The sequence below is a fragment of the Staurois parvus genome, unplaced genomic scaffold, assembly GCF_062004578.1.
Source record: "Staurois parvus isolate SC_StPar_1 unplaced genomic scaffold, SC_StPar_1.0 ptg000299l, whole genome shotgun sequence".
NCBI lineage: Eukaryota > Metazoa > Chordata > Amphibia > Anura > Ranidae > Staurois > Staurois parvus.
The window spans coordinates 21,590,859-21,617,925 of record NW_028318095.1 but is presented as its reverse complement, the minus strand read 5'-3'; the positions used below and the strand labels follow the sequence as shown (position 1 = coordinate 21,617,925).

Genomic DNA, 27,067 nt, shown 5'->3' with positions numbered 1-27,067 from the left:
TCTGTTGGTTGGCTCTGGTTTCACTACTTAGTTGCTGACCCAGAACAAGCATGCACATATGAAACCAGAGTGGAGATAGAGCCCTTGATGTGCTTATTTGTTCTCTATTCAAAGTAAAAAGCCATTGGATTGGTATGATAGTCAAGACAACCAACATTTTGAAAAGGAAAGACTAGCAGTAGCAGCTTACATATTCTCTCTGTATGGGTTTCTGTTAAATAAAGTCTAAGGCCTCTTTCACATGTGTGAAAGTAAAAAAAAAAAAGCTGTGTTTGTAGCTGTTTTTTTTTTTTTTTTTCATGGATCTGAACATTGATGCACTGTTGTCTTTGGGACATTACACATAGCTGCATAACAATCCACAATGCAGCAATGCATTCAGAGCCATAAAAATAGAGAACATTTTTACTTTTGAGTGCAATTGAAGATCATACACCTTTATACATATACACATGTATGTACGAGTGTATAAGCGTAAATTGCAACACTTGCAGCTAGATGAGGATGAAGAAGAATTTTAAGCATTTATCCATGTTTATGGGCATGTACGGAACATAAACCTCTGGTGTATAAACATCAGTTAATAATGAATACATGTGCAAGAGGCCTTATATGTGCTATACATGGAGGGGGATTTACTAAAACTGGAGCACTCAGAATCTGGTGTAGCTGTGCATAGCAGCCAATCAGCTTCTAACTTCAGCTTGTTCAATGAAGCTTAAAACCTGGAAGCTGATTGGTTTCTCTGAAGAGCGGCACCAGTTTATTCACAATGCAGTTTTAGTAAATAACCCCCATGATCTATAACTTTTATTCTTATATGGATGTCCAGATTGACTTGCAGTACTGTGAACACTAAAATGTCACCATGTCATATTTCATTAAAAAAAGCCTTGTGCATGCCTGTGTTTTAATAACAATACTAAGAAAAGAAAAAAGATGTGTAAATATTGAATAATTGTATGGTCCATACACACATAACCTTCTGACAGATATTCACTTATTTTTTTATGATCTGTTTTCAATGATGGTAGTTTAATGTTCCCAATAAATGCAGACTTGTAGCCTTTGTGAAACCTACATCTGTTTTAATGCTCTTAGGTGGTCCAGAATGTACTCTGCTCTTTCTTGGTTCTCCTCCTATCTTTCAAGGCTCTTCTGCAGCATCCCATAAAATTCTACCTCCCCCTGTCTTTTCCATAGGGAACCCCCAAGATTCTGTCCTCAGACCTCTTCTGTTCTCCATTTTCTCCTCTTTGCATGGATTCCAATACCATCTATTTACTGATGACAAGCAAATCTATCTCTATGCTCCTCAGCTCTCCTCTTCAGTCTCCTTGCACATCACAAAATTACTGAAATATTGGTATAGATATCAAAACACTTCCTAAAATTCAATTCTTTCTAAAACTGAGCCCGTGTTTGCTCCAGCTGACTCGACAAAAGTCAATAGTTTAATCAACTTTTGTGAAAGGATACAGGTTGAAAATTGACTGAGCAGTGACTGCATCCTGTCAGATGCAGCCACTGTTTAGGTATTTTTGACAGTTTTACAGGCTGTCATTTACAATAGCTGGGCAGACTTGTGCATTCACAATTTTTTGTGTGGATCAAGGAATCTATTAGATTTATCTTTTTACAGGTAAAAAAAATGTACATTTATATTTTTATTAGGAGCCTTTAAGGCAGTGCACCTGTGATCAGCTGATCACGGATGCAATGCAAGGCTCCTGCAGATTGTCAATGTAACTGTCTGCCCTACCTTGTACAGGCAGGCAGTTACTGAATGACAGGACGAGTCAATAAACTGCCTAGAGCACTCACAAGTGCCCTGGTAGTTCATTGAGAACTACAAGCGACCAGCCACAATGGCTAACAGTAGATGTAGTTCTCCCACTCATAGAACTGTGAATGAATGATAAGACTGGTTGAGCGGAGGCCCACATGGACATGTTTTCAAATAATTGTGACAGCGGGTGAGGGCAAAGGATTTCCAGCCTGATGTCACAACGGGGGATCAGGGGATACCGGGGGCTGCCACATAATTAAGATGTTACATCCCCCCCCCCCCGAAAACAGAAGTAACATGTTATAAAAGGTAAAATGGCTTACTTACATAATCTACAGTAACTAAGGACTTCTGGTATAATAACAATCAAACTTCTGTTTCAGTCATGTTTTCCATCTGCATTTTTATATTTAGTTCTGTTTTGTTAAAGTGATTTATTCATCCAATTTACTCACTTATATAAACTCTTCAGCATAGATTAAATAAAGTTATCATGTTGTATCTATGTAGTTGTTTACCCGTTTGCTGCAGTGTAGATGATACAAGCTGCATTTCAGCATCGGTGAAATTAGAGTCATCACTAGCTTCTTGTGGCTCCTGGACTGGCTATGCAATAACCACTAACTAGACTTGCTTGCCTTCCTGTTGCCAGTCGGCTTCACAGGGTGCCACGGAAGATGCCCCAGCTTCGCCTCTGAGCTCACCCAGTGCTCTGCCTCAGGTTGGCCGGTGATGTGTTCTGCTGTGTTTTGTTGTGTGTTTGTCTTTCCTGAAATGAACTGTTCCATGTTAGCAGGTTAGTCATCACATTATCATGTCCATTGTCCATTTTCCAAAAATTCAATATACATCTGCACAATGTACTATTCCTGTGAAGAACTATACAACTGTAAGCTCTACAACTATTTCAGGCTGAATTTACCATGCAGGATGGTAAGAAACTGAAATGTGCAAAAAAAAAATAAAATAAGATTTAAAGACTAAGACTAGGTTTTAACACAATTTATTGATTTATTTTTGTGCTTTTAATACTAGATTCACAAATGGTTTTAATGTGGTGTGTTAAGGAAACAAAATGTTCATCAGCTGTATTTGCTATATGGTGCTTCCTCCTCAGACATATTTAATATGTGGACAGAGGTACCTGGTGCCACGCATTGAACCCTATGTCATAAACTATAAGCATTGTAGGATGGGTTCCTCGAGAGTAGTGGTCTCCAAACTGCGGCACTTTGCTTGCTTTTATCTGGTCCTTAAGGGATAATTCCTGCCACTGACACAAGCAGTGGGGCACTATTCCTTCCACTGACACCAATGATGTGGCATAACTCCTTCCACTGACAAAAAAAATGGGGCACTATTCGTCCCACTGACACCAACTATTTCTTTCCTTAGTACCAAAGATCAGGCATTGTTTACTCCCATTGGGCACAGTCCAGCCCCCCTAAAGTCTGAAGGACAGTAACCTGGCCCTTTCTTAAGAAGGTTTGGAGACCACTGCTCCAGAGGTTGGTAGTTCCTTGAGCTGTAGCCAATTGACCTCCAATTTGATGGGTCCTCCATAATACCAGGGCCAAAACAACTTTTCAGAGCCAGCAGCAGGAAACCAACAATTGTTTTAGTTGTTTGTCAAAGTGTCCTTCTGACCACCAATGTAGAGGACATTTTTCCCACTGCCCCTGATGAATTGGTTTTAAGGGTTCCTCTATGGTAAAAAGGATGAGAGGCTGGGTTAGGCAGTAGGACATGGCCGGCTGTGTTTTTTTCTGGGTTAACTCTGCTGATCTCTGTCCAATAACGTTCTGAATTGCATTTGTTACTCCGGATAAAGCTGACCATATATTGTTCAGATTTCGGCCAGTTCTTGATGAACCAGCCAAAATTCACTTAATGGGTGGCCCTGTCAGTCACCTGACATCCTGTTCGATGCAGACACAGTTGGCAGAGGTCCTGTTGTTCAGATACAAAAGCAGCAGCATTTTTGTTCACTGAGGCACCCTTTCATAAGATTAACCTGTTCAATTTGAGAAAAACACAAATATATTAGTCTCAAATACAGTGGGGAAAATAATAATTTGATCCTCTGCAGATTTTGGAAGTTTGCCCACTTACAAAGAAATTAAGGGTCTATATTTTTATCATAGGTGTTATAAATTGAGTTGCAGTTCAGTGAGTAAAAAAAGTATTTGATCCCCTACCAACCAACAATAATTCTGGCTCCCACAGACTGGCTGGCTATGTGCTCACGTGGTACACAGCTTAGTCCTGTCAATTTAAGAAGGTGCTCCTAATGACAACTTGTTATGTGTATAACAGACACCTGTTCACAAAATCTTTTTTCCATTCAAACCTTACCACCATGGGCAATACCAAGGCGCTGTCGAATGATGTCCGAGACAAGATTGTAGACCTGCATAAGGCTGGAATGGGCTGCAAGACCACCAGCAAGAAGCTTGATGAAAGGAGACAACTGTTGGAGTGATCATTCGCAAATGGAAGAAATACAAAATAACATTTGCCCACGGTCTGGAGCTCCATGTGGGATTTCACCTCATGGGGTAAGGATGATCATGAGAAAAATGAGGGATAAGCCCAGAACTACACAGGAGGAGCTTGTGAATGATCTCAAGGTAGTTGGGACCACAGTCACCAAACAAACCATTGGTAACACAGTATGCTGCCATGGATTGAAATCCTGCAGCACCTGCAAGGTCCCCCTCCTCGAGAAGACTGTTTCTCTTCTAAAGGTAGAGGCCGACTTTGCTGCATTGAGGGGCCAATGGATGGGGCTTTGTATTGTAAAATCTTGGATGGGAACCTTCTTCCCTCAGCCAGAACACTGAAGATGGGTCATGGATGGGTCTTCCAGCACAACAATGACCCAAAACATACCACCAAGGCAACAAAGGAGTGGCTCAAGTAGAAGCACATTAAGGTCATGGAGTGGCCTAGCCAGTCTCCAGACCTTAATCCTATAGAAAATTTATGGAAGGAACTGAAACTTCAAGTTGCCAAGCGACAGCCAAGAAAACATAAGGATTTAGAGATCTGTTAAGAAGAGTGGACCAAAATCCCTCCTGAGATGTGTGCAAACCTGGTAACCAACTACAAGAAACATCTTTCCTCTGTGCTTGCCTACAAGGGTTTCTTCACTAAGTATTAAGTCATATTTTGGGGATTAAATATTTATTTTACTCACTGCACTGCAACTCTATAACATTTGTATTGTATGTTTTGGTTGATATTCTGTCTCTATTATTTAAAATACACATATGATAAAAATTATAAAATCTGCAGGGGATCAAATAATTTTTCCCACTGTATCCGCTTATCATTTTTTATTTTTCTTATTGTTTTGTTAAAGCTACATTCAGTTCTTTTACTATCCTGCTTGACTTTACATACCTAAAATCTAGGTTATTGCATCTACATTTTCTTAAATGCAGTCATCATTGCAACAAAACTGATGGCCATCACTTCTTTCTCATTTCTGCATGGACAAGGAAGTATAGGCACACATTTACCAGAGCTTTCCATGCAACCTAATATAATGGTTGGCTGGGCTTGATTTTGCCCCCCAGAGGAACCCCTACATATCTGATTCTGCCCCAGTCATTGCAGATCATTTTTTTTCCCTCAGAACTACCTGCTGCCATGTCCCATTCTACCTTACGATGTGCTGTCTTTGCATGTTTAGTGCATGACAGTGTTATTATTTTAGCTTGTTCCGTTAAAGGACAGGTAAACCGACATTGAATAAAGTAGGGAAGAGATCATTGTCAGGTTGTTATTGCTTCATAGAATTAGAAATCGCACACCGGTAGATAATGATGCAAAGACATTTCCTTGTGATCATGCCTTAAAACCCAAGTATATACCTGGCTGACCTCAAAATGTTGGTATTTGAGTTTTATGACACGTGATCTAAAGTAAATCTTTTTGCAGTTTCTTTTCCTGGATTGCTGGCTTACGTACAATGTAATGATAGAGATGCCAGTATTCTAACCGGAGATGGAATTGGTGCACAAGTTCACACTTGCTCATTTATATCTTCTGTACATTTTGATTTTTAATTATATTATTTAGGCTCCTTGAGAACTAAATAGTGTTATCCTATGTGTTCATGCACACTACTTTAGGCTATTAGTGTTTTTTGAGATTCAGCTTCTAGGAGCAGAAAAAGTATTGTTTTTTGGGATGTTTTTTTCCAGCCGAAAAAACTCTAAACTCTTTTAAATGCTCTTAAAACGCTACTTACAGCTTTTTTTCTAGCTTTTTCTTTTTTTCTCTATATGCACTGTAAAAACGCTAATAAAACGTTAATGCTCCTAAACGCTACTAAAAGACGCTATGAGGCTCCATGCACACTAGCGGGTTTTTTTTTTTTTAAGCTCACAAAATGCGGGGGAAAAATGCTAGAAAAACAACGCTGGTAATAGTGTTTTTTTATTAGCATTTTAGAAGCGTTTAGGAGCGTTACCGTTTTATTAGTGTTTTACAATACATGTAGGAAAAGAAAAAAGCTGTTGGGAGCATTTTAGTAGCGTTTAGGAGTGTTTTAGCGTTTTTTTTCTTCTGGAAAAACGCTCCAAAAAAACAACTTTGATTTTTTTCCTGCTTCCAGATGCTGAAGCTCAAAAAACGCTAAGAGCCTAAAGTAGTGTGCATGAACACATAGAATAACACTATGGGGTTTATTTACTAAAGCTGGTTCACTAAGAATCTGGTGCAGCTGTTCATGGTAGCCAATCCGCTTCTAAATTCAGCTTGTTCAATTAAGCTTTAGTAATAAAACCTGTAAGCTGATTGGTTTCTATGCAAAAGTGCATGAGATTCTGCGTGAACCAGCTTTAGTAAACAAACCCCTATTTATTTAGCTTCTAGGAACAGAAAAAAGTGCTAATAACTGCTTCTAAGGGCTTAAGAAAAAACGCTAGTGTGCATGGAGCCTAATGCAGGCTATAGACGGGCCGTTTATCGGCCAAATTTTCGGCCGATTAAACGAAAAATCGGTCGGCCCTGTTGCCGATGCTGCCACCAATGGCCACGGAAAAAAGGCTGTTTTTCACAGATTTTCCAGCATGACCGATAAAAATAAATGAGATCCGCGAAAAACGGCTGACGGGCTAGCCCCACTAACGGTGTGAATATCAGCCGATTTTTCGTGTGGACGAAAATTTGCCTGATAAATGACCCGTTTATGGCCTGCATTAGATTTTCTTTTGGTTGTAAAGAGGCAGGGTTTGAGTAGATTTGTGTGGGCATTGTATTTTTTTAAAATCATTTTTAGGTATTTGATATGTGTTATTTGTCAACGTTATTGCTTTGTTCTGCATGCGTTTGCGTATTTTCGTGATTATTACAGCAGCTGTGCAGTGGCTTCATGTGCATTCATGTACATTCTCCCCGATTGTGAATTGGTTTTTCCATTGTGTGTTCTGGAATCTGGCTGTGCTAAGTGTTGGAGTGTGTAACATCCTGTAAGGCTGGCCTTTCCTGTACGAATCAGTTTTAATTGAAATTTTCATCTCTCTACAGGCAAAGACGGAGGAGCAGATCTCTGCTGAGCAGAACTGGTATGAGACCGAGAAAGTGTGGCTGGTTCACAAAGAAGGATTCTCTCTTGGTACGTTTATGAACTTTTGTATTGATTCGTCCTCACTAATACCACCTAGTTCTGTCTCAGATGAAGGAAGCCGAAAGGTGGAGACAGCGAGTTTCTGCTTTCCCATTCTACCTCCTTCCATCAGCGTATTAGTATGTTGAGAGCATTCCAACCTTTAAGCACTCTCTGCCTACATCAGTGCAAAGAAACGTTAGCTGGACACATGATGCTTCAGTGATGGTCTCTGATCACAGCAGCAAATTAATTTAGTGTCAGATGTCCTATGTGCCCACTGGGTATATTGGGCCTCATTAGGCATATTTGCAAACAGAAAACAAATTGTCCGTAAAAGCAAGGCAGTTTTTGGGGATGTAAACCCTTTGCAGTTCCATGTATGACCATGACCAGCCTAAACGTCTAACTGTGTATTGTGCTTATGTACGAGGTGGTATCAAAAAGTTTAGAGACTAATTTTGTAACACGCCAAGAGATGGCAACACAAGGCAGCATGCACTATCACAGGGAGTACCAATCTTCATAAGTCAGTGTGCCAAAAGACATCGTCCTGTATACATTGGGAACTGTATTTGCTCTTTGTTCTATCTTGCTGTCCAAGATGAAATAGCAGACGTGGTAATGCACATGGTCAGAATAGCACTAGTTTTACAGCTCCTGATGTACACAGATGGCACACTGACTTATGAAGGTTGTGCTCCCTGTGACGGTGCGTGCAGTCTTGTGCCATCTGTTGGTGTGTTACAAAAAGTTCTCGAAACATTCTGATACCACTTCGTATGTAACAATGTATTTATTCCTTTTATACCATATGTATTTACTGCTGATGGATTACATAAATCTTTTCACCTTAGTCCCTGCACCCCCCAAAAAAAAGGCTGCAATCTAACATCCATAACCACATGCTACGGCCAGAATGGGAGGAAGCCGATTGACCCACTGTTAAGTTTTTAAATTGCAAACTTTTTTTTAGTTTTGGATAAAGTGAGGATGAATTAGAATGCTTGTCAGTTTTTATTGTTGTCTCTGCCCCCGTTAGGGAGATTCACCCTCTCTATTAGTCCTGTTTACCATTATAGAAAGTAGAAGAAAATCCCTCATTTTGGGTTGTTCCCAGAAAAGTAATAGAGGGGAAATCTTCCAATGAGCACACTAATTCTGGTCACCTGGGGGATCCCAAGAGATTCCCTTAATTTGTGGGGATTTCCTCTCACTTCCTGTTTGGGCTATGGGACTAGAAGTGAAGGTAAAACTCTGCAATGGGAGATTGGCCAAAATAAACCTTACAGGGGTTATAACCCTCGCTAAGGCCACTTCCACATGTGCTGACCTTTTGTCTGTTTTTCATTCATATATTGATGGACGAAAAATGGACATCAGTGCATCTTTATGGAAAAATGGATGTAAACGGATGATCATCTGTTTACATCCGCATCTGTCAACATTTGTTTTTTGAAATGGAGCAGAGCCCTTTTGCCTTATATTTTACACTGATCCATAGCAAAATGTGCTAATGACACACATACATTTAGGCTGCGTTTTTACCAGGTTTGTGGTGTGTTTTAAACAGGGCATGTGACTCAAAAACAGAACGTGGGTGCATTTTTGATGCGTTTTTGTCGCGTTTTCACGGAATTTCAAAGGGGAGGTGCATTTTTTACCGCAGCAAACGGGATTTTATTAAATGCAGAAGACTCGCAATGAATTAGTGTGAAGAGTTCCATAGGATTACATGGTCAAACAGTCTTCTTCCTTTTTTTTTTTTTTTTTTTTTTTTTTTTACAAAAAAGCAGAAGAAAAATGGATCCGTGTGAAAGCAGCCTAAAGGTTTCTACTACAAACTTCATGCAGATATTGTCTTTGGTTGATTCAAACCCAGAGCTGAAAGGCAAGAGTGCTGACCCCTTTCCCACTATGTTGAGGAAAGGATGGTTATTGGTGACTTAAAATCATTTTGAAAACATCTTTACATTTCATAATTCACATGCAAACCCTTCATGTAATGGCAAGGAGTCTGGATTCTTCTCTCGTACGCAAGAAGGTTTCAAAGTGTATCCCCAGGGGCACACAGTGCTGATGATTATCATGAATATTACTGTAAATATGTTTGTCTTTGTCTCTAGGAGTGACTTTGAAGCAGAAGCAGTACTTTACTGATGATGTGTTATGGTAATAATGACTTATAAATGGGTTGAGGACTTTTATATTGTCTGATATTCTGGATCTCATTTTCAGTAGTGATCCTTAATGAGTCTTGGCGTGAATTTTATCAAGCTGTTCTGTGCAAATTTTACTATCTGGGCATTCAAATGAATATGCTTCATGCCCCATCTCCATAACTTTAAATAGCCATAGCTGTGTCTAGTGAATCTGAATACAAAGTACTTTATTAACTACGTATCATGTTGCCTGGAAGCTCTGTACTAACTAATTCTCTTAAATAGATTAGTATACATAGGCTGCTTGTGGAATGAAGTCTATTTGTGCTTGAAGTGTCTGTTTGAAGATATAAGCTTGCCAGGGCATTTTAATGGAAATGAAGTTAAAACTTGTGCTGTGAATTTGTCCTAAAACGTTTTTTTCCTCATTTATGCACAAACTCTTCTGTGGTGCAAAAGAAAAACAATTAAAACGTATCTAAACCCAAGGACTACAGAACATCCTTCCTCCTTAGCGCCTTAGAACTGAACATCAGGAATAGTATTTTTTGCATACTTAGATTGGGCCAGCTTGGCTCGATGTACATATGCCTATCTGATATCCAGAGGGTCACTGGGTAATGCTTTACATCCTTGTAGTAGCCTGTGCTACACACAGTGAGAGCGGTGATCTTCCAGGTTCTGTGTGAGTGGCTTTCCCTCTGCACACTGAGCACAGGGGATGCTTGCTTGCACCTCTGCCATTCATATAACACCTTGTATTTTTTTTAATGAGTACAAGGCACTCTGTGATTGAATGAGGTATAGAATATGATGTCACCACCCTTCCTTTTTTCACCTCAACCAATGAAAGAATGCCTTGTATTCATCAGTGAATGGCAGGGGTGCTGAGTGTGTGGAAGGGAAGCCACTTGCACAGAACCCAGAAGTTTTCAGCTCGCGCTGTATGTAGTGACAACTACTTCAGTGATTTTCTGCATCCCCAACATCCCTGCAGATATCAGATTTGCGGATTTATATAGCACCATCAGTTTGGGCAGCGCTTTACAAAATGAAGGTAGACATTACAGTTACTATACAATTTGGTAGTGGAAACGGAAGGCCCTGCTCGTTAGAGCTTACAATCTAGGAATATATTTGATTAGACCACACTATTACTATTTGTTATGTGAATGAGTTATCCAATGCACAGTGCAATATAGAGCTTGATTCTCTTTCAATCATCTTCATAGGTATTATCAAAAAGAAAATATTCTAAGCCAAAGGTGTTTGTTAGGCACGGGAGATGTGGTGGCTTCCTCATCAGATTTTTTTTTTATTCTCTGTGTAGTAAAATGATCCATGTAACCACCTATGTGAAGAGCACTCGCTTCCCCTGATGAATTTTCTATTTATCGTATATGAAGGTAGTGCAACAAGAGGAGTGAGACTCTGTGTTAGGGGAAGCAGAGCTGGAATACTGACAAACGTAGCATCAGCTGTGTGCCCTTAAGAATAACTGGACACAAACAATCAGTGAACACACTGCCAGATGATTTCATGTTACTTATTTGGTATGAATTCATTGATATTTGTCTTGCTTTTATCTTGCAGCAAATAAACTGAATGCTGAAAACAGCAATCTACCTGAAGGAAAAGTGAAAATTCGACTGGATCATGATGGGAGTATACTGGATGTGGATGAAGATGACATTGAAAAGGTAGGTTTTCCATGTAAAGTACTTGCATGTAATGCATACAGCTGGTTACTTATAACCTCAGATTGCTATATTCAAAATTCTCTTGCCTGTATCACTTTCCTAAGCTAGGCTGTGTCCTAGAAATAAGCTGTATAAAGTGTCTTCATCATTGACTGTTAGTGTGCTATGAAAGCCACAGTGCTTCCTTGGAACTCTATCATGTCTCTCCTATTCTTGTACTATCTGATGAGGGCATCATTAGCTATAGTTTTGGGGGTCTCCCTGAATATTATTACAGTGGGAGGAAGGTGAACAAATCTGAGACAGACCTAAAGTATGGAATCCTTGGATCAGAAGGCTCCATGGGCACACAGAAGTGCATTTTTTTTTTTTAAACTGGTTCTAATGTCAACATATTTTTACCTTTTTAAAGTGGTTGTAAACCTCAGACATGAAATACGAACAAAGCAAATCCCTCTATAGTGCGTGTCTCTCAATCCAAAGCACTACATGTCATTTCCATCCACTGTCTCGTTCCTGAGCTATAAGCATGAGTCACTTTTGACAAGTTTTCCTGACACCAAGAGAATAATGGTGACAGGAGAGGGCACAATCTGGGATTGACAGCCTCAGCTTAGTTCCTGTGTGCTATATGAAGGGGTGTGTTTCCCTTCCCTCCTCCAATCAGCTCTCAGAGCTCTCCTCAATGATGTAACTTTAGTTCCCCCTCCCCCCCGCTTTTCAGAGCCGAGAGATCTTGTGTAAATTCTGTTGTTTTGAATGGATGTAGGAGACAGATAAATGGAGATCGACAGTTCAACCTATGTAGGAAGATTTGTTTAATCACTTGAGACCAGTCACTTCACTGGGTATATGTAAGGGTTTACAACCACTTTAATGCATTCTCTGCATTAAGATAAAAAATGTCCCACTACCTGTTCTTTCCCCTCCCCCTCCCTTAACTTACCTGAGTTCTCTCTTGATCCAGTGTTGTCTCCATCTGCAGCAGCACTGCTCTCTCTTCCTCTTTTCACAAGATACACTGAGACAGCCAATGGCTGCTGTCATTAAAATCCTGTGTGGAGGTGTGGCACAGACCTTCTATTTCTGTTTATGAATGCACACAGCCTGTCTTGGGAGCATGCTCACACAAGTGCCCCCTCAGCACAGGGCTTGCTATGGGGGCATTCGGAGAAGAGGTGGTGTGGAGAGCGCCGGTGGGGGGACGACAGAAGAGGAGGGTGAGGGCTGCTCTGTGTAAAACCATTGCACAGAGCAGGTAAGTATAACATGTTTATTGTTTTATGGAAAATATTTGCCTTTTGAACCACTTCAATTCCTCCTCAGACATTTGCTTTACCCAAAAACCATTCTGGAGGACTGTCTTGTATACAGTGATATCGGATGACAATAGAAACCTAAACTAATCCTTTGTTTTATACAGGCAAATCCTCCATCACATGATCGAGTGGAAGACTTGGCATCGCTGGTTTACCTGAATGAGGCTAGCGTACTGCACACTTTGCGGCAACGCTATGGAGGCAACTTGATACATACATATGCTGGACCTGCCATGGTCATTATGAATCCTATGAGCTCACCTTCTATATATTCTGAGAAGGTAAGATTACACGCAGCAATATAATCATTATGTCTTCTGTTAAAGAAAAAATAGCGAGCAGTCGAACTGCATCCAAGGATCCTCAAATTGTGGGGAAGTATTAGAACCTCTGATGGCATTGTGGTGACCAATGCCACCACAACAGAAAGCAGTCTAAATGTTTATAGCTTACACTGACACAGGACACCTACCAACTGTACGGACACCTACCAACTGTCAAAGCTAAGATCTCCACTTACTGTGGAGGATTTTCTGTAGAATGGGTCCCCCTAGAGTAGGGCCATATCAAGCCTATCTGGTCTGTAGGTGCAGTAAAAAAAAGGGGGCAAAATGCCAACACTGTGTGTGAGTCACAGAGAGTCTGTCAGACAGTGTCACGACCTGGGAAACACTAGTATGCATTAGGTTTATATCCGATGTCCCTATCAGAGCCCCCTTTAAATCAGGAGTCCTCATCATAGTCCCCCTTTACATTGGGTTCCCATCAGCTTACTCCTTACAGCAGGTGTCCCCAGGGCCGTCTTTAACATTGATTGGACCCTGGGCAACATTTTTTTGGGCCTCTGCAACCCCCTTCCCCCCCAGTCCTCCACTCTGAGACATGCAGTAAATAGCAGCTAGACTCAAAATCCATTTACTGCAGCATGTCAGGCGCAATTGGTTGCCAGAGGTTACAGCATATCATTACTCCTCACTGATTCCTAGAGCTTACAACACATAATTTCTGCTTGCTGAATGGTTGTTCGAGGTTACTGCACATCATTAATGCTCACTGATTAATTGCTAGAGGGTACTGCACATCCTTACCACTCACTGATTAGTTGCTAGAGGTTACTGCACATCATTACTGTGAACTGATTGGTTGCTAGAGGTCACTGCACATTATTACTGATCACTAATTGGTTGCTAGAGGTTACTGCACATCATTACAGCTCACTAGTTGGTTTCTAGAGGTTACAGCACACAATCTCCTCCCTTCCTGCACACCAAAGGTGAAGGGGACAAGACCCACCATTAGACATAAAATACTAAAACTTGTTATTAGCAATGAGCATAGCAGAGAATACACAACTATGAAGGTTGACTGAGTGCAGGTAGGAACAGAGCCCAATGTGAGCAGCAACTCTGAGGATGGGCTGCCAGGGTACATAAAGAGTGCAGGGTTAAGGGTTGCGCTGTGTATGGAGTGCAGGGTTGCACTTGTGTATGGAGTGCAGGGTTGCACTTGTGTATGGAGTGTGTATGGAGTGCAGGGTTGCGCTGTGTATTTAGTGCAGGATTGAAGGGTTCTCTATGTACGGAGTGCAGGGTTGAGGGGGTGATCTATGTATGGAGTACAGGATCGAGGGGTGCGCTGCGTATGGAGTTCAGGGTTACACTGTGTATGGAGTGCAGGATTGAGGGGTGCCCTGTGTACGGAGTACAGGATTGAAGGGTGCACTATGTACAGAGTATGGGGTTGAGGGGTGCACTGTATACGGAGTGCAGGGTTGAGGGGTGCACTGTGTACGGAGTTCGGGTTACACTGTGTATGGAGTGCAGGGTTGAGCTGTGTACGGAGTGCAGGATTGAGGGGTGCGCTGTGTACGGAGTGCAGGGCTGAGGGGTGCAGTGTGTACAGAATGAAGGGTTGAGGGGGTGATCTATGTACAAAGTACTCTTCCTAACAGATTTAATTTCAGAACACACACACACACGAACACACACTCAGAAATACACATATACACACCCAGACATATACTGTACACACGCATACATATACTTAGAAACACACACACACACAATTTTCACAGTGGGGCTGCAGAAGAATACTTACAGTGTGTCTGTGCAGGTTGCTAGTGAGAAGGAGCTTCTGTCTGTGTGGATTCCCCACCCCCTCCCTCCTCTGCTCTCCTATACAGATGTGTAGAGCAGGGAGGGTTCTAAAGCCGCCGGGCGTGCTCCTTGCAAGTGACAGAAGTGAGCAGTGCAGGAGGTAGCGGAAGGCTGAAAAAAAAAGCAACTGCCCCCTGTGGGCTCAGGGGGCAGTTGCTTTGGGCCTCACAACAATGACTGGGCCCTGAACAGTTGCCCCTTTTGCCCCACATTAAAGATGGCCCTGGACAGTTGCCCTTTTTGCCCCACATTAAAGATGGCCCTGGGTGTCCCCATCAGAGTGCTTTCATCCGAGTGTCCCCTTACATCAGGGTCCTCATCCGAGTGTCCCCTTACATCAGGGTCCCCATCCGAGTGTCCCCTTACATCAGGGTCCCCATCCGAGTGTCCCCTTACATCAGGGTCCCCGTCCGAGTGTCCCCTTACATCAGGGTCCCCGTCCGAGTGTCCCCTTACATCAGGGTCCCCGTCCGAGTGTCCCCTTACATCAGGGTCCCCGTCCGAGTGTCCCCTTACATCAGGGTCCCCATCCGAGTGTCCCCTTACATCAGGGTCCCCGTCCGAGTGTCCCCTTACATCAGGGTCCCCGTCCGAGTGTCCCCTTACATCAGGGTCCCCGTCCGAGTGTCCCCTTACATCAGGGTCCCCGTCCGAGTGTCCCCTTACATCAGGGTCCCCGTCCGAGTGTCCGCTTACATCAGGGTCCCCGTCCGAGTGTCCCCTTACATCGGGCTCCCCGTCCGAGTGTCCGCTTACATCGGGGTCCCCTTACATCGGGGTCCCCATCAGAGTGCCCCCTTACATCAGGGTTCCATTCAGAGTGCCCCCTTACATCAGGGTTCCATTCAGAGTGCCCCCTTACATCAGGGTTCCATTCAGAGTGCCCCCTTACATCCGGGTCCCCCACCAGAGTGCCCCATGTATTAGTGGATGCACTTTCAGAGATGCAGCTAAAATCTGGGTGGGCCCAGCCCACCCCAGCACCTCCCTAGATCTGGCTCTGCCCTAGAGACAACCACAAAAGAAAAAAGGTGAAAGTTTAAAAATTTGCGCACCTTAGGTTTGTAAATTTAAGTAACTGTGACCACTTGAGAAGTACTAAACCGGCAGCTAAAAAGGAAAGCCCAGTAGTTTTACAATGATTATGGATTAGTATGTGTGGTGCTGCTTGTTTTTAGTACACAGCTCAGCTGGAAGGTGAATCCTGCTGACCAGGCATATGGTAATGTGAATGGTTCCCCCTGGTGGCTGATGATTGAATCTCTGGAGTCTGGATATCCTTCTCTGGTGTGTGTCACATACCTGGGTGTTGCTGGCCAGATGACCCCCTGTGCTGCAGTGTTCCAGATCTAGATGACCAGGAGTTCGTCTTAATATACTCCAATGCGCAAGAGATTGCACTTTCTGGTTAGTGCAGTCTACATCCATTCTCACAGCCACAGCAGTCACAGATTTTTTTCACCATTTATTGCTGTCATTGGAAATATTGACTTTCATCACATATGTCACTATATGCACTTTAAACGTCAAGCTGTGACGTTGTTTCACATCATGATCCTCAGCGCCGTGGAGCGCAGTTTACACCTGTTCTGATTCTAGATATGTCTATGATACTGCTTACTAACTTTTTATTAATTTTATGCACTCATATGGTCATAATTCATTTATATTTATGTATTGATTTTGATGTCTTAAGCGCTGCATACATTTTGTTTATATATTTTATGAGGAGGTTCCAGAGGTCTACCTTTTATGCGAGCAGCTTTTCATTCATTCATTTATTTATTTACCCAGCGCTGGTTTATTTTATTTTATAGTTTTAAAATGACCACAGGGTCGTGGTCAGTATAGCAAGAATAGGTGGCTTTTTAGTTTAGGTTTTCGCTGCAATTAAATAGTATTGCTCCACCTAGTGCATAACTTAAGAACTACATGCTTGATGGTTAAGATTATGGCTCTCATAAAAAGAAAAAAAAAATAACTGAATAGAGAAATACAAAATCTTCCTTTCTTGACCTACTGAATTGCCGGCTGCTTGCAGTTTTAAGATTTGCAAAGCTCTGCCCCACAGCACATCCTTGTCTGGCAGGGCAGGAGACCTGATTGTTATCCACTGCAGTTCAATAGCACTACAGTTTTTGTCCCTTCTCCAGCTCATGACTGGACAGTGAAAGGAGAAGCAGCAGGCTGATATAGCTGTCACCTTGTTAGTTTATGAACACCACTAATTGGCTGTTTGTTCTGCTTCACCCTTTCCAATCTGAGCTATGCTGTATAAGGGATTACAGAAGGGTGATTCAAAGTCAAATTCTAGTTCCTTTTACTACTTGCATTAAAAAAAAATGTTTTAATGCTATATTAATAAATACAGATCTATGGTAATTTTTGTAGTCTATATCTGCCCGGAGTTCTACTTTAGAAACAATTGGGAATTCAGTCAGCTATCATTCAGCCAGATCCTTTTAAATGAAATGGACTAACTTAAGAACTACATGCTTGATGGTTAAGATTATGGCTCTCATAAAAAGAAAAAAAAAATAACTGAATAGAGAAATACAAAATCTTCCTTTCTTGACCTACTGAATTGCCGGCTGCTTGCAGATATTTTAGCTGCAGTTCTGACTCAGGTATTATTGTAGCCATTAGGTCAACTTGTCAGCCAGGCAGCTAGTATTTTGAGAAATAGTGGCTCTCACTTCTGTCTTTTTTCTTTTTTCCTTAGCACAGGTTTAATTTAAACGGAGAATACAGTTAAAGTGGTGTTTAACCCCAAACCAAAAAATTTATATATTACAGCTTACCAATCATTAGATGTGGTGGTTGCATTAGGTTTCCTTTTTAGGCTTTTTTCCCTCTGTTTTCCCCTGGTGATGTGGGCAGTAATACACCTGCTGTATTAGAGATACATCACTCTGGAAGAAGGAGCACAGGGGGTAGATTTGGACAGCAGCAATGTCAGTCTGAGGGGAGGGGAGTGTTAGAAGTACAAGTAGATTTAAATACACAAAGTGAAGCTGAACCCCAAGATTATTCTTTTGAAAAACAGCAGACTTACTGGCCAGATCACCAGATTAAAGTAAAGGAAAGCAAAAAGAAAACTAATGCAGCCATCACATTTAGGAATTGGTAAGCTGCAGTATAATAAATGTTTGCTTTTGGGTTTAATACTGCTTTAATTGGTAAACTTCTAATTTGAGTAAATATTATTGTCCATCTATACGTAATAGAAATCAGAGACTTTAGTGTGTGTGCTTTCTTGTATAGCTTACCTTAAATGATTTTGTGGAGTGTAGTTTTTAAATTACAATTGTATAATGCAAAGCTGGATTGGAATGTTGCTTTTTGTTCATGTTTAAAGGTAGCAACTGCCACTTATCCTACCCCATTCTCCATTATACAATATAAACAGGGAAGCCAGTTACAAACATGTAGCAGCATAGATGGAAAAAGATCGTAAGGTTGAATTCACACTGTAGGCAGTTACAAACAATTTACAGCATGGTACAATGTCTGTCACCACAGGGACACTTAGAAAACAATTTTTTATTATGTGTCCCATTCACACAACAATGCAGCCTAGTGCTGTGGTAAAATGCACACATGTTGCATTTTATCATCGCTCATCATGCCAAATCGCACTGAAATGTAAGGCAGCGCAGTGCATCAGTCTGCCCTACATTGCAGTGAGTGAAGTGTACATTTTGCCACATAAAAAAAGAGAGCCGTGTGATGTGCTGAATCACCACACTGCCCTCTACCACAGCTGAAATTGAAGTCCTGCCAGAGCAGTGTGAATTTAGCCTACATAGATGACAGACATTTATGGAATACATACTGTACTGTATGTGGTAGCATTTTTATCTGCCAAATGACTTGTCATTTTTTCCATCCAGTTTTAAGATTTGCAAAGCTCTGCCACACAGCACATCCTTGTCTGGCAGGGCAGGAGACCTGATTGTTATCCACTGCAGTTCAATAGCACTATAGTTTTTGTCCCTTCTCCAGCTCATGACTGGACAGTGAAAGGAGAAGCAGCAGGCTGATGAGCTGTCACCTTGTTAGTTTATGAACACCACTAATTGGCTGTTTGTTCTGCTTCACCCTTTCCAATCTGAGCTATGCTGTATAAGGGATTACAGAAGGGTGATTCAAAGTCAAATTCTAGTTCCTTTTACTACTTGCATTAAAAAAAAATGTTTTAATGCTATATTAATAAATACAGATCTATGGTAATTTTTGTAGTCTATATCTGCCCGGAGTTCTACTTTAGAAACAATTGGGAATTCAGTCAGCTATCATTCAGCCAGATCCTTTTAAATGAAATGGACTATCAGCAGTCAAGGGGTCTTAGGTTAAAAATAATCTGTGCAGGTTAGAAAACTATTGCTTTGTTTAAAGGGACATACCTGTAGGGCATGGGCAGCACACCCAAGACCTGGCTGAAAAGCTCCTATTGTAAGCAATCAGCCCCTTCCAGCCTAGGTGTTAACACACCATAGGTTGAGCTCTCACCCCAGTATTACAGGAGCAAACACAGCACCAGCACATGTGCAGTGTGCTCTCCGTTCCCCAATAGCAGCAGCACTGTGCTTAGATATTGCTGATACAATGGGGGAAGGGTGCTGTTTTTTGATTGTGAAGGAACACTTGCTCCTGTCATCCTGGGGGTAAGCGGTCAGTGTACAGTCATGGCCAAAAATATTGCTACCCTTGCATATCTGTCAGATAATGCATCATTTCACCCAGAAAATTGTTGCAATTACAAATGTTTAGGCATTTATTTCATTTGTTTGTATTGGTATGACACAAAAAAGTGGAGAAACAAAAAGCCAAATCTGACACATTCCACGTAAACCCCCCAAAATGGACTGGACAATTTAATATTTGGTAGCACAAACCCTGAAACCATTAATGAGTTTCTTACACCTCTCTGCTTTAATTTTGGGCCACTCTTCTTTCGCCAACTGCTCCGGGTCTCTTAGATTGGAAGGGTTTCCTCTTCCCAACTGCTGTTTTGAGATCTCTCCAAGGTGCTCTATGGGATTGACATTTTGGACTCCTTGGTGGCCAGTTCAGTACTCTCCAGCACTTTGTCTGAAACCATTTATGGGTGCTTTTTGACATTTGCTTTGGGTCATTGTCCTGCTGTAAGACCTGTGACCTCTGACGGAGACCTAACTTTCTGACACTGGGTCCTACCTTGCACCCCAGAGTTCTTTGCTATTCTTTAGATTTCATTTTCACAATAGTTCACAATTTTCTGGATGAACTGATGCATTATTTGATAGAAATGCAGGTGTGCTAATATTTTTAGCCATGGCTGTATGGAGTATGTTTGCTTCTTGTCAGGACAGGGCTGATCAGTCACATTGGGAATTTATCGGCCAATCCTTTGGCTGCCTGTTGCTCATGGCCTACAGGTATGGTCTTTAGACTAAGCAACATTTTTCTAACCTACACAGTGTTTTTTAACCTGTTGCCCTAAAATTTACGTTCTGGTCAGCTTCAGCTTTAAATAGAATTTTTGTTTTGTGGAGAAGGAATGTTTTGTAATTGGACTGAGTTATTGTGTTCTTGTTTTTATTGCAGTCCTTTACAAATGACCATGCACAGTTTGCGTCAGGTGTACTTTTCAGCAGCAAAATATCCTGCTGCTGCATTGTTCTTAACAACCCAATACCAGCCCTCCTCTTGGCTGTGATGCAGAAGCCCCTCTAGAGTACAAATATTCCCCCAAAGCATTATTTTCCAAATTCCTCGCACAACAGGATTGATAAAGCCTACAGTGAACAGGTCATATTGATCCCTAGGTGATGGGTATATCTAAAACTGGCTCCTGTTGTGTTTTCCTTCAGCTTTTTTTAAAATGCAGTAGTAGGCCTCAGGGGATGGCACTCTGCTCCTAAATTACCCTTCCTCTTCAGCAGCTAAGACCCCTTATTTTTGAGCACAGAGACATCAGTCTTGTCGGGTTTCATTATAAACTTACTCTGATGTGAGATACATCAGGGCAGGCCAGGTCATTCAAACCCCGTCGGTTCTTTTCCGGTTTCCCAGTTACATGTGCTCGTAGTTGCCATGGCAACAACATTTCCCCAGAGCTATAACTGTGCAGGTACATTCACTCCTAATTATGGTCGCAGTCAAGTTTCCTAATAAAATCATCCCTTATCTTCCATCCGCTCTGTCATTTCTGAAAGCCATTTCTATGAAGCACTGAAAGCTCTCTGAGAAGTTAAGATTTAAACAAGAGAAGGCTAGATCATTTTGTGTCGGGTGCAAACCGCTGCGTTTGCTTTCAGTGACCTACAGCCCGCTCTTCCATGCTGACAATTTCATCGCTTTACTTATTTTCAAGGAACAAGACGGACACGTGTGTCGTAATTTGGGGAAAATAGAGTTGTTAAGGCCTAATAGCAGTTTCAAATCTGGTCTTCTAAAATCCTGTAATAATAAAGAAAAGTATCAAGAGGTTGAAGTTCTGTCCTCAAATGCCCAGCTCTGCCACCTTCGCTCTCCTGTTCTGGTCTATGCACTCGGAAGACAGAAGGTGGAAATGCCACACACTGGAACCCAGCCACAAAAATTGGAGATACAACTTCAACCTAAGCTCCTCCTAGTTACACCTATCTGACATGTTTTACCCCTTCCATGGCTTAATTGTATAGATCTCTATGATTAAGCTCCATGGATGGAGCAAAACATGTCAGAGGGGTGCAACTAGGAGGAGCTTAGGTTGAAGTTTTACCTTCACCTTTCTGTAGAGTGGCTGGGTTCTGGTGTGCGATGTTTTCTACCTTCTGTCTTCCGATTTGCTTCTGCTAACCCGGACTTGTTTGAACACTGGCACCCAATCTGTGCTTTGGGCTGCAGGAGCAGGCTTTGTAGTGCTTTAACTGGCATTCCAAATTCTTTGTATTTGGGTCATGCTGTCCTAAATACTGCTCTTTCTTTTGTCCCACTGAGGAAAATGGTAGTATTGCTCAAGGCATGACATTCAGTTGGAGCATCCTTCTGAGAATTTTACAGAAGGAAAGACTTTGATTAATTGGTATGCGTGATCACTTTGGAAGGGGAGTGGGTCTCATGCTCCCCCATAACTGGAAGAACTGAGTAGATCATTGCTTTTTCCTGGGCGCACAGTATGGAAGGGGGGCACAGACTAAGCGAAGTAGAAGCAGCTGCCTGGGCTGGCATTAAATTGAAATAGCTGTTTTACCATGCGTTAAGTACGTAGCATCTCACATAGATGTTAGGCATTCTTATTGATTTGCCTGTCTTCTCTTCGCTGGAACTCGACATTACTAGTTTTCTTTTTACAAGCACATTAAAAAGATAATTGTGTATTTTATGGGGGGAAAGGAAACCAGCAACACTGCCAACTTTGGTCAGTCAAAGCCCTCATTATCACGGTTCTTTGCACTGCCATATTAATCCTGTCTAGTCCTAGTACTTGGTTTGTTCTCCTCTGAACTCACTATTTGTCCTCTTCCAGGTGATGCATATGTTCAAAGGATGTCGAAGGGAAGACACATCTCCTCACATTTACGGCGTGGCCCAAGCTGCATACTGGAATATGCTCATGACTCGACAAGATCAGTCCATTGTGTTACTGGGAAGCAGTGGTTCTGGCAAGACCACAAGCTGTCAGCACCTTATCCAGTATCTGGCTACTGTATCTGGCAGCACAGGAAAGATTCTGTCAGGTATTGCACAACTAGTGTTCTTTGCTCATTAGGTATAGTTGATCCAGCATTAAAATAGATCTAAACATAGCCAGGTTCAAAAAAAAATGTCCATCAAACTAAATGGATGACATTTAGGGGTGAATTTACTAAAACTGGAGAGTGCAACTCTGCATAGAAACGAATCCGCTTCCAGGTTTTAATCTTTTTTTCAAGATTAATTGAACTAGGTGAAGTTAGAAGCTGATTGGCTACCATGCACAGCTGTACCAGATTTTGCACTCTCTAGTTTTAGTAGATCAACCCCTTAGTGTGTTAAAGCGCTGTGTATCCTAAATAATTGCCATGTTTCCCCATAAATTATAAAATAGTTAAAATTTTTGTTCACGTTTGCATCTCTGTACTGCTACTTTCCTCAAGCCTCTGTAATCTACATCTTGTCTACATGCACTAGTTCCAGCATCTGCTGTATGTCATCGTACTGGACTGGCATCCTAATAGTGACAACAGTATGCTATTCCTGTGCAATGTGTTGGTGTTGTCATATGTAGTCTCAAAAAAGGCAAGGTTACAGTACAGAAGCACAATACGGAAACTGTTGTCATCCGAAACATAGAAGTCAACATGTTAAAGCTTAAAGTGGAAGAAAAGCCCCCCCAATCAATCTTGCCTAACCCTCTGGGTCCTCTGATTCCTCCTGTATTGACTTGTATTGTAACTTTACTGTCTGCCCTCATGTTATTAAGTGCTGTGCAAACTGTTGGCACTATATAAATCCTGTATAACAATAATAATCTATATTAAAATAAGTTTTGCATAATTCTCTATTTTTAGTCTGCCCCTGTCCGGTCATGTGATCCTGCAGCTCTGGCTCTCCTGTGTCAGTGAGCGGCTGCTGCAGGGGACAGGAGGGGGCACTCTCTTACTGCAGGATCACATGACCAGACCAGAGTAGATTAAAAATAGGTCAGTTATACATGTTTGGCAGGACAGTTAGGAAGAAGGAACATTTTTAGAAATGTCTACATTTAGGCTTTTCTTCCACTTTGAAGCTGTAGATTTTAGTGATTTAGCTTAGTTTACTTTTAAAAAAAACGACAGTTCATCATATATAGTAAAGAGGTGATTTCTCATTGTATGCTACATTGTATACTTTGAAAGCACAGTATCGTCACAAATGAAGGTTAAATGAAATGTAAAATGACTCTGAAGACACAACCTTCCTCCCCAATATGCAAGCTTTACTGGTAAACTCAATTGAGCTTGTATTATATCTTCTAAGCACTGGGTGGCACTATTTTATTATAAGTGTGGCAATGCTATATTATTTAGTCCTGACTACAAAGATCATTTTCTTTCTTTTTTTGTGTGTAAAAAGTGCTTTTAAATTTGCCAATGTAATTCTCTGTGTGACACTCTGTATGCTTCACCTGAAATCTGTAGGCTCTTTTTTAGATTAGATCAGCTTAAAATGATTATAAAGTCTGTTTTTATTGAAAAAAACAAACATGTTATACTTGGTCTGTGCAATGGTTTTGCACAGAGCAGCCCCAAACCTCCTTTTCTGGGGTCTTCCATTGATGCTCCAGGCTCCTCCTCTTTTCTATGTGCCCCCATAGCAAGCCACTTACTAAGGAGGCACACATGCATACTTGCTTCCAAGCTATGTGTGTCTATGGAGCCACACAGTCTGTAATGACGTGAAGCAATGTTAGTGAATACAGTGAAGTTGAACTCAATGTGAGTAACTGATCATATGTGGGGGAAATGAAAAAAACTGGATTTTTGCTGGCATGTGCTTTAATGCCAAAGCAAACACTGCCTTTTAAATGATTTGGCATCTTACATAAAGCAATATACTGCACCGCTGCAAAAGAAAGCCAATTGCTCACCTTGGCACTTGAGAATTGCTGTCACACAGTTCCAAAATGTGGTCTGTGTACTGTTTCAGTACAGCTAAAAAGATTAAAGCTACAAAAGGATGTGAATTTCTGTCCGTCTAGTTCTGAGATTTACACAGCTCTGTCACAACACATAGCCCTGTCTGGCAAGACAGGAGACCTGATTTTTCTCAGCTGCAGTAAAGTAACACTTGCAAGTCTCCTGCCCATCCCCAGCCTGTGACTGGACAGTGAAAGAAGCAGCAGCAGACGGATGAGCTCATCTTTGTCACTCTACTCTCTCCTCCTATCAGCATGCTCCTTGCACTGCAGCATACCTATTTGTTTGCAGCTGTTGCTTCTCTCCACCCAAATGTTTTTGCTTACAAGGACTGTAAGAGGTTTATAACAACCTAGCTTCAAGTACTTTCAGTGCTGTCATTAAAATAATACATTTTAGGATATGTTATTGAATGCAGAGCTGCATTCGTTTGTATTTTATATTGGCTTAGAGTAGGGCTTTGAAGAGGAACTTCACTCCAGAGAACTTTGTCCTATTCCTTCCATGCCACCATCTTTATCCTACATGTGTATAGATAGTGCTGCAGGTCTCTGCCAGTGACCTAGGACACATCCACACATAGGCGGGGGTATGTTTGCGCATGCATTAACATGCCACTTGTTGATATTGGACCTTGTACAAATGTGCCACATGCACCCCCCCGCAAAAAAACTCTTCTGATATGGTCTCCCTGGGAGGCAGCGGAGTCCAATTTCATTCTCACCTAGGTGAGGAAGGAGGACGTGCTGCACGGTGGCACTAAAAATGTAATAAACATTTCTAATAGTAGGTGAGACGTTATCCAGTTGTGGGAGGGGGAGGAGGAACCAAGAGAAAAAAAAAGATGTGTTAATGGGTAAAGGTCTGCTTTAAAGTGGTTGTAAACCTCAGACATGAATATCCCTCTATAGTGTGTACTTGTCTCAATCCAGAGCACTAAGGGTCATTTCTGACTGCTGACTCAATTCTCTGCTACCTGTATGAGTCACATCTGACAAGTTTTCCTGACACAAAGGGAAAAATGGTGACAGGGAAAGGCTCAGCCCGTGATTGACAGCCTCAGCTCTGTTCCTGTGAGCTGTTTGATTCAACTCTCAGAGCTTTCCTCACTGATATAACTTGCCCTTCCCTGCTTTTCAGAGCTGTGTAAATTCTGCACTTTGGATGTAGGGGAAAGACGGCTATAGATAAACAGGTACAATGTATGTAGGAGCATCTCTCTGTATAACCTGAGGCTAGTCACTTCACTAGGTAAATGTGAGGGTGTACAACTACTTTAAAGTGGTTCTAAAGGTTCAATATTTTTTACCTTCATGCATTCTATGCATGAAGGTAAAAAAAACTTTTGTTTGCAGCAGCCCCTTCAGCCCCTCTAATACTTACCTGAGCCCCATCTCGATCCAGCGATGTGCACAAGAGCCTTGGCTCTCCGGGGACTCTCCCTCCTCATTGGCTGAGACAGCAGCAGGAGCCATTGGCTCCCACTGTTAATTACAGCAGTGAGCTAATGAGAAGAAAGGGGGTGGGTAGAGAAAACATTGCCTTTTTAATATCACTTTAAGTCACTTTAGAAGGTTGCAATGCAATTGGGAATCTTTCCTGGTAAATCTAAACACTGTGTTCTTGACTTTTACAGCTGAGAAGTGGCAAGCTGTGTACACGATCTTGGAGGCTTTCGGCAACAGCAGTACCAATCTGAATGGAAATGCCACACGCTTTTCACAGATCATTTCTCTTGACTTTGACCAGGCTGGACAGGTGGCATCTGCTTCCATACAGGTGAGAGAGGAAATGCTCCAATATGTCTGGGTGCCTGCGGTTACCTTTGAGAGCTTATAATACCTACAAGTAAGCGTAGAAAATGTGTTTAGATTTGTAAGCCGGTGTGGTGTGTGATTTTAGCCTTCAGCATGGAAAGGATTAACATTGGATACTAAGTAGCTTTTCATAAGTGCACAAGACTGTGAATTAATTTCCTTCAAGAAAACAAATTTCACCAGCTTACAACTGTGAGGATGTTGCTCGTTTTTCGAGAGCAAAATTAACCTGTTTCCACCTGCTCAGATTTCCTTTAGGAACACCAGCAGCTTTGCACTTTTCAGTGAAAGTGATAAATTTGTATTTTCCTTTGAAAATGCGAAAATCTAACAGAAGAAAGTGTACAATTGTGGATTCTAAGGGCACTAAAGGACAGCTCCATGTAAGACTTACAAGCAGGGATTGGAGCAAGTGGGAGGGGGTGGCATTGTGAAAAAATTCACTTGCCTCTGTATACCTAAGGTTCATGTTCTCCTCATAATGCTCCAGGCCTGAGCGAATGCCATGTGAGCTTTATTATGCCAGGTCTGATATCAGGAACATTGAGGTGCAGATGATGGGTATAGAGTGTCCCCCATAGTATGCCTTTTATCCTCCCTGGAGGTATTCCCGAGTGTAGCTCGGGGTAAAGTTTCAGCACCACAAGCGGTAACATTGAGCTACACTCGTTGCAGTGTTGCTCCGGGATCTCTTCTTCACTTACCTTGTCCTTGTTCGGGCAGATTTCAGTGAGTTATTCCTAAAAATTACAGGCCTACAATAAAAAAAACAACATATTTCCATGCAAAAAAATGTACCGCTTTGAGCACAGAAATACTCACATAATCAGACCGCTAAGGAGGCTACAGGATCATTCTACCCAAAAGTGATATTTCAGTCT

The 27,067-nt window shown here is 41.7% G+C and overlaps 1 protein-coding gene across 17 annotated transcripts in view; it reads left to right on the top strand.

Annotated features, from left to right (window-relative positions):
* The window catches only part of MYO18A (myosin XVIIIA), a 462,365-nt gene that overhangs the window by 155,760 nt on the left and 279,538 nt on the right, over window positions 1–27,067 (top strand). For 12 of the 17 annotated variants that reach the window (XM_089683012.1, XM_089683010.1, XM_089683016.1 and 9 more), the window contains 5 exons: window positions 7,328–7,415; window positions 11,162–11,268; window positions 12,692–12,868; window positions 22,239–22,449; window positions 26,006–26,148. In XM_089683012.1, the coding sequence (XP_089539138.1) occupies window positions 7,328–7,415; window positions 11,162–11,268; window positions 12,692–12,868; window positions 22,239–22,449; window positions 26,006–26,148 (726 nt within the window). Of the gene's footprint in view, window positions 1–2,441; window positions 2,511–7,327; window positions 7,416–11,161; window positions 11,269–12,691; window positions 12,869–22,238; window positions 22,450–26,005; window positions 26,149–27,067 lie in introns of all 17 variants that reach the window. The other 5 variants (XM_089683011.1, XM_089683001.1, XM_089683014.1 and 2 more) reach the window with 1 other exon arrangement.